The sequence below is a fragment of the Pavona decussata genome, unplaced genomic scaffold (genome assembly GCF_977016875.1).
Source record: "Pavona decussata unplaced genomic scaffold, jaPavDecu1.1 SCAFFOLD_27, whole genome shotgun sequence".
NCBI lineage: Eukaryota > Metazoa > Cnidaria > Anthozoa > Scleractinia > Agariciidae > Pavona > Pavona decussata.
The window spans coordinates 564,836-573,170 of NW_028145450.1; the positions used below are offsets into that span (position 1 = coordinate 564,836).

The following is an 8,335-nucleotide window of genomic DNA, read 5'->3' on the forward strand; positions in this document are numbered from 1 at the left end:
AAGCAGAAGGTGGTACTCTAGTATCGACTAATTATTAACACTAATTATACTTAAAATCTTCCTCCCTTCTGGTTAATGTTTGAGGGGAGATACAGTCGAAATCTAGGTGTAGCAGAGTCTTTGACCGTCTAGCCATAATCGCATATTTCTTAACATTAATTGGCTATATCTTCATTGAGTTGAGGAACCAACGTGTTCCAAACTATTGCTCCTCTACGAGCTACAGAGTTCCTCATGTAGTTGGTGTTAAAACGAGGGACATCAATTTTCAGTTTCTTCCTAAGTTGATATCGCTTGATGTTATCATTGTTCTTAATAATAGCTGACATAGCGTCTGGAGTCAGGTTATTGTGGATTTTATACATAAGCTTAGCTAAGCTAATTTTATACATAAAGGCTAAAGAAGACCAATTAGCCTTTTTCATAACATCTGCATTAGATATCTCCCAAGGTAGCTCAAAGATAATTCTTGCAGCTCTACAATGCAGTGCTTCTAATGCCTTAAAACCTTCCGTATTTGTGAAGCCTCCCCATACTGATATACCATATACAATCGACGGCATAATAACTCTAAAATACAAGTCTAATAACATATTCTTTGGAAGAAATTTGCTACGTTTTAACAAGCTTAACTTATTAACAAAGCCTTTTTTAACAACACTAACATGTTTAGACCAGTTTAGTTGATCAAGAATAAATGTTACAATACCGTTGCAGGTGATCACGCTCCTTGCCAAAAAAAAAAAATCCTTTCCTCTCTTTGTTCTCAACTTCCCCGTTTTGTTTTGTCATGTTTTGTTGGCAAAACAATAATGTAAGGCGAAAAAGAATTTTTTCGTTGTTGTTTTTTATTGCAAAGGAGCACCAATATTCCAAAATCACTTGTGAACCGTTAATTCTCGCTCAGTTCACCCCACTTACTATTAAAGCCAGCGACACACTTGGCGATTTTATACGCCGATCGCCGCGATCGGCGGAAATCGCCAGGTGTGCCCGGTGCAGTGATTGCGATTTTCGCCCGTCGACGCGACGGGCGTATAAAATCGCCAATTTCTAACATGTCAGATATCGGCGATTAAATTCGCTAGGTTTTCTCGTTCCCGCGATTCAGTCTACGGCCATTGCTGCGAATCGCCAATAAAGCCAACCCATCAGGTTGGGCGATTTCATCGCATGACTTTTGAAAACTGCCACATTGCCGCGATCGGCGAAAAAAATTGCCAAGTGTGTCCGCATCAATCGGTGGCGAAAATTCGCTGGCGATCAAATTCACCGCGAATCGCCAGGTGTGTCGCTGGCTTAACACCGTCATGTTCTGAACAAAAATTCTGAGCATATGCATTCCACATACAGTTACTCGAAGAATTCTTTCATCGCACTGTGGGAAAAATTAATGAAAGCTTCCCGCACAATTATATTCCGCGAAATTAATCACGATGATCTTTTGTAAGATGCATTAGGAACAGACTAAACCTTCCGAAATTAACTCCTTGCCCGAGGGTTCTAAGCCACAGCTAATGATAAGAGTTTATTTTTTCAGCTGGATAAGCACCATCACGAATCACCTGCATTCAACAGACATGCGCAGCACATATGTTGTCCCACAATGGAGACACGAACGCTCTTTGTTATAATTCACAAGCGGCGGAAAGACGATAAAAGGGCCTTTGCCGTCATTGGCACGTGAGACCTACTGGGCTCGCGCGGAATCGCCATCAAGAGATTTCGGAGGCATAATCTTTGGATCACTGAGGCAGTTGGTAGCCGCTTAGCACCGACGCCCACAATACAGCAAATAGCAACTGGAACATGGCACGAGTTAATGAATAAGTTCTGCTCCATTCCATGGTATCGAAGGTGGTCGTTGGGGTGCATGTGGATTTAGAATTTTTCTACAAAAGAAAATGGCCGGGCTCATTGAACCCGTGGAACAGTAGCGTTTAAGGTTTGTACTTCCCGTAGCAACGTATTTCTCAGACATTTTTTTTTTTTTTGCATTTTACACACTCCACTCGATCAGTTATATTATTGAACTTTCGTTGTCCGTGGAATTATGCTGTTAGGGGGTCCCCTTGAAATTTTGATAGGCGTGAGCTAGCACTGCTCAGCCAAACCAAAATTAATCAAGATTTTATCGATCTTCCTTACTGTGGCCTTGCTCTTGTTTCGATTACACGTTCCACAATTTGATGTTGATAAGATTCTTTACTACGGGATCCGGTGCTTTTATTCTGTCGCAGTAGTTCTTACAAACACGTGCTCAAATGCTGATATTTTAGGACAAAATGACAGAAATCGTACGCGCTCTGGACAACCCTCCTTTGCCCCTAAATGGCGATAATTTTGGCCGTTCTTATACTAGAGATTCCTCTAGCATAAAAAAGGCTAATCTTTACCCGACAATTGGTGTAAAAATATTCGAAATGAAGGAATTTCAACGGCGGTCTATGTTGTTTAATTCGATAATATTACGAGATGTTGTTATGACTTATTTTTTGTAGAAAAGAATAAAAAAAAGAAAAGAGAAAAGGCATCCGAAATAACTCCAAAAAGTAGAGAAAAAAAAAATATTCAGCGGTGAATTACCAGGAGTGGGGTTCGAACCCACGCGGACAATACGTCCATTGGAACTTAAGTCCAACGCCTTAACCACTCGGCCATCCTGGTGTCACGTGAAGATGCTGATGAAATTATAATATATGAACAATAATGCAGTGCACCAGCTCCCGTTTGGGCCTTTCATTTTTCAACATTTACTACAGCTGCTGTAAAGAGGCTTTCATTTATTTAGAAAATATCAAAACAAAACCTTTTTGAAGATAAAAAATGTTTTCGTTCACCATATGACAAAACAGCCTAGACTAAATATCAGCAGGAGCCCATCAGCTAATTCACGAAGAAAATGACTGTGACTGAAAACCCTCGGAGAGAAGTATCTGAACTATATATATACTGTAGCAAAGAGAGGATTTAAAAAAAAACTAACGAGTTTGCGTGGTTTTCTGAGCTGATTTTACTTTGGATCTAGATCTTGAACGGAATCGATGCTTTGACAGCGGGGCTGCCTTGAAATGCCTGCTCATATTTGATAGAGTCCGAACTCGATGCGGCGATTGTCAGTAACACAAATGATATAAACATCGTTCGACTGACCTTGTTCCAATTGAAATATAAATAAGTGTACCTTCCTTATGCAATCTCTCATCGTTTTTAATTAATTTATTTTTTCGCTTCCTTTTCTTTTCTACCTTCGGTTTAGCGAGATTGAAACGAAGCCCCGTTGTCAGTTATACTCGTGTTTTTTCCAGCTCTGTTTTAAATTTTCGGAAATTGTTTTCATGGTCTCAGTTTCCATGTATTCCATCAAGTTGGTGAAAGTCACGATTATATTAAAGCGAATACTTTAGACTCTGGCTCGAACTCAGAAAGATCCGCTCTTCATTCAGACAGGTCCCCAAAATGTGTGCGTTCCTTTGGGATGATCCAGATCAGGACAATGATCCAAGATCACTCGGATCATGGTGCATCAAAGAAACCGACGAATCCTTGTCCAGAGTGGATTCCTCGATTCCTTTGATGCACCATGACTACCATGATCCGAGTGATCTTGGATCATTGATCCTTATCTGGATCATCCCAAAGGAACACATTTCTGATTAAATGATGTACTGCTTGTTTATGATTCTTAACATTGAATTTCAGTGGAATCACTTGTAAATTTCGTCTCCGTTCGTCATCTGAGTATATCAGTGACCTTGCATCAACAGTGAGTAACTATACTGAGTTAACTTTTTGCTAAACAAAAAGATGTTTCACTGCTCATCGACAGTAACGCCCAAAATTTATTTTGATTGAAATATTTAATTTACAAGCATTTAGAAAGATGAATTACCATTTAGGTTACCTTCGAAAATGACTTCGGTTCAAGGGCGTAGGAAACTAATTGAGGTTTCTGGAATTCATTTACTTTCTCCAAACTACGACGTTTTAAGTTTGTAGAGGAACGAGAGAAAAACACTAAATAGTTACATAACATTTCAGGTTAAAAGACAAAAAACAATTAAGGGTAATTCTCATTCTTTTAAAGACTTAAAAGCAGAGAAGAGTTTTTTTGACGCTGATTATCAGGTTGTAATCTGAAAACATACAATTTTGCATGAAATAAGGGGGAGGTTGATCAGTTGTGACCACTGCTAGCGCTACATGATAAATCATCAAAAAAGTTTGCCCCGTTCCTTATCACCAAATTATAAGCTAGGCCAACTGGAAACACCAGACAAAAAGTGGCTAAAATGGTGTTATTATATGAGACAATCAATTAAAGCAAGTGACACACTCGGATACCAACCCATATGAGAACCAGTAGCAAGGCTGATGCAAATCGCTATACTGAAGTCGCAACCTCGAAGAAGACAGAATTTCAGCCCGATGATAGGTAAGGATAACTATTCTTAAGCCGGTAAAATTAACATGTTACACGATGATTGCCACGGAGGGAATAGAAGAGAAAATCAAGTGAAAAACTGAATATAAATTACCGTTCAAGTCAAGCAGTTTTCCAACGTCCTGAATTCAATATTTCAGCCTTTCCCTGTATACTCGTCACTGCGAGGAAAAAAAATTGCAATTAGAGCGCCGTACTTGGAGAGTTTAACCGTTATCTATCACCAGCTGACAGCATCAATTTGAGAGTAAAAGCAAACATTTCCCACCCACGAGTTTTGGCACTTCGCCATTCGGAGTGTTTTTATGCAAACTATGGAATACTTTGTTTTTCTCAAACTGGGCATCGGTCTGGGGGCGTTCTGAGGCCTGATTTTCAAAGAGAACCAGCGACATTTATTCGCAAACAAAAGAACGAATTAGAAAATTTGCATTTCAGCCAAGGCCCTGCTCCATGATAAACAACAAGCCATTTGCCGGAAGATAATTGCCCTTTCAGCCATGTCCCACGCACAAGGATATAGTTAAATGAAGCTTTGTGGAAAGCACCGACGAAAACCGTAATTATGAATACATCTGCATGATATGACGCAAGGAAAGCCTCGCCTGAGCTCACATACTTCGATTCAGAAAATTCAGGACTTGATTCCAGTGGATAATTTTCACCGTTTTGGGTGGGTAGATATTTGCACCGGTTAAAAATTTGCATTGTTAAACGAAATGTGACATTTTTGGCCCGTCGCAGAACATTTCGTTTATAGAGGTGAGTGCTTGCATGAGTTTAATTTAATTTTGGGTGGAATGATCACGAAAATGCTTTAAATCGTCAAAACACACTAACTTTTCATTTCAGATGCTTACTCGTTTCAAGCCAATCGCCCTCTCCGTATCTATACTCGCTCCTGGGCATGTTAAAAGTTTTAACGCATTTGTAAGGCGAAAATACTTACCGAGGCTAATTAAAAACGATCTTCCCGTTTTATTGACGAAGGCGCAACACATACAGCCAGCCGATAAATTCGTTTACTGGAATATTTTACCCTGTACTGCCCAAGCAAGCTAATTTTTGCGGTGAACTATTTTATTGATGGCACTAAGCATATCCCTGCCTTCATTTCAAGGTTTTGAATGGTATCAGTTAAAATTCGCTTCACTGCTAAACTATATATTTGCAAGCCAAGCTACATTGCTTTTATCGGGCACTTTTGATCATCTTACTGTTTTACTTAGGCCGTGTGGTAAACATGTCTTTGCGATCTCAGGTCGCGAATCCTTTTTTACCTGAACATCCTCATATTTGGACTAATATTGTTAATTTGCTTTACTCAGTTAGCTCTAGTTGCTTGGCTGAAAAGTGTGTAAAATGATTTAAAAAAAAGGTCATTCTAGCGCGAAAAATCCTTTATGTACATCTGCAGATAAGTTGCAGTGGATGGGGATGTTCTTTTCTAATGCTGATGTTAATAATTTGTTTTGAGCCTTCAGAAGTGTGTATGACAGCAGCCGGCCGTTAATTTAACCCCAGTCTGACCATTTAAGACGCGTGTAATGTAGGAATATTTTTCCCGAATTGATCATTTTATCACGATAACGTTTTTCCTTTTTATTACCAGGAGGGAAAATTTCCGATGTGGAGATAAACATCGCAGTGACTAATCGATCATCGAACGAAATTTGACACGACGAAAGCTGGAACATGAATCTAACTGTGAACAGCACGCGGACGGAACTCGGAACAGACCAAAAAAGGACCCAGCTACAGGATGCAGATTTTGCAGTTATAAGCGCGTACATATGTTTGGTTGGAGGGCTTGGTTTTCTAGGAAACTCTTGGGTAATAACAGCGTTCTGTCGCTACAGACACCTACGAACATCAACAAACATTTTCATCGTCCATCTAGCTTCATGCGATCTGCTGCTAGCGTTTATGGACCTCGCGTTTTCGTTTCCTTCTTCGATTAAACGAAGCTGGTTCTTCGGCAAAGTGGCATGTGAAACGTTTGGCTTTGCGTACCATTTTCTAAACGCCATGTCTTTGAACACGCTAGCGATCATTTCGCTAGACCGCTTCTGGGTAATCGCAAAGCCGTCATTTGGCGCAAAAATTACAGTTAAGCGAGCTGTGCTATGCATCGTCTTTACGTACTTTTATACGCTGGTTTTTACCCTACCAATCATTTTTGATTGGGTTGTTTTTTACGAGCAGACATACTTCACCGGCTGCTACTTAAATTTCGAGAACAGAAACGCAAAATCTCTGACTTATTCCATAATAATGGCCGTATTTCTGTTCTCCGTGCCATTTGGAGTGATGGTTTATTGTTACTGTTCGATTTTCGTCTCTGTTCGCCAAAGAAGTCGGCGACGTAACTGCGGCAAGACGTCGGAAAGAAATCGACGGCGAAGCTCGAAATTCATTTTGCCCCATTGGCGTACTGCAAGGATGATCATAGTTATAATTTCAGTATTTCTTTCATGCTGGTCTCCGCATGTTATTGTCTCTTTGTGCGTGGCGTTTGGAGTTAACGTTTCAATTTTGGTGCAAGAAATCACCTTGCTTCTCGCCAAGTCCGGAATCATCTATAACCCCTTCATTTACGCTGTGCTGAATCATCGTTTTAGAAATGCATTTCTTAGAATGCTGGGAAAGAAGCGGAGAGTCAATGGTAGGGGAGAGCGCAGTCGGGCGCCAGTTTTTAGCGGAGGACTAGGCTCGAGTTTCCGTATCTCCTGTACAAGCGCAAGCGCTTCGGCAAAGACGCCATTGGAACGCTTATCTGAAAAGAAACTAGATATAGATTGTCCCACGAACGGTCAATGCGAGCTCAAAAGATACTGTTTCTACCAAACAAAGATGACTATTTCCAGTTTTGAAGAGTTACATTACGGCAATGAGACGTCAGACTCAAAATGTTTAGAAGTTGCAAACGATCATGCGCAAGTGCCAAACATTTCTCTGGAACATAACAACAGCGGCAAAACGAGATAGGACAGACATGTTAACCTGACGTCGAACTTCCCGTCACAAGATTGCCATCACGTGGCCGTGCAGAAACTTGCACGTGAAATGAACGTGACTTTGTAGCATTCCACGCAGACGCTCTTTAGGCTTGTCACGCATTCCTCCCCTGGGGAGGGATACGTGACAAGCCCAAAGTACGTCTGCATGGGAAGCTAATGACTTTGAAGCATGAATTAAAAGCCGTTGTTAAAAGTGATGTTAAAATCTTGAATGTTGTCAAGTACTTTACTGTATTTTGTATTCACCATTGAATACGGATTTAAAATTGGGCGAGGGGACGGACAAAAGTCTGATCCCGGGGGGGGGGGGGGGGGTACTCCCTTATATAATGTATACAGGTATGTGCCGCCCCAAAGGGTTTGGTTTTTGAGCCGTTTTGGTCTGAAAACGGGTATAGATTTTGACAATTACGGTCTGAAATCGGGTCGAGTTTTTGGGGCGGGGAACATTTACGAAAGCTTACAAACATATTTTTCTTCTCAGTACGTAACTGGAACGACTAACTGATAGCGAGAAAAAGAAATAGATAAACTATGTCATTCCAGCTTACTTTTACTCCTTGAGTCAACTTCCGTTCGGCACTGATGCATAATTATCAGGTCTGAAAACGGGTATGAATTTTAGAGGTCAGGTCTGAAAACGGGTGTGGAAAATGGCATGTTTAGGTCTGAAATAGGGTCGGGATTTGAAGACCCGGGCGGCACACCCCCACCAAGAATTTAGGAGAGTGCCCCCCCCCCCCTCCGGGAGTCTGATAGACCGCGATACCATAGCGTTTCTTTCTTATTGAATCTTGGCGTTCTTTGCGATTCTACGAGGCTGTCGGGAGTTAACCCAGGTCAAGCCCCCGTCACAAGGGTTCAACCGGAG

General features: G+C 41.0%; 1 protein-coding gene and 2 non-coding genes across 3 annotated transcripts; 2 read left to right on the plus strand and 1 right to left on the minus strand.

Moving 5' to 3' along the window:
* Positions 1–1,656: 1,656 nt before the first annotated feature.
* On the plus strand, positions 1,657–1,785 carry LOC146485193 (U11 spliceosomal RNA). The gene has a single exon (XR_014863464.1). It is a non-coding gene; the product is annotated as a U11 spliceosomal RNA (small nuclear RNA).
* On the plus strand, positions 1,690–7,582 carry LOC146485194 (melanopsin-like). Its single transcript, XM_085103595.1, has 3 exons — positions 1,690–1,945; positions 4,883–5,206; positions 6,057–7,582. The coding sequence occupies exon 3, from the start codon at positions 6,140–6,142 to the stop codon at positions 7,430–7,432; it is 1,293 nt and encodes a 430-aa protein (XP_084959721.1). The 5' UTR covers positions 1,690–1,945; positions 4,883–5,206; positions 6,057–6,139; the 3' UTR covers positions 7,433–7,582.
* Positions 2,584–2,667, minus strand: Trnal-uaa (transfer RNA leucine (anticodon UAA)). Its single transcript has one exon. It is a non-coding gene; the product is annotated as a tRNA-Leu (tRNA).
* Positions 7,583–8,335: the final 753 nt, after the last annotated feature.

What these genes read in the sequence shown, in the direction of transcription:
- LOC146485194 (XM_085103595.1), top strand. Translation starts at nt 6,140, where the DNA reads ATGAATCTAACTGTGAACAGCACGCGGACGGAACTCGGAACAGACCAA.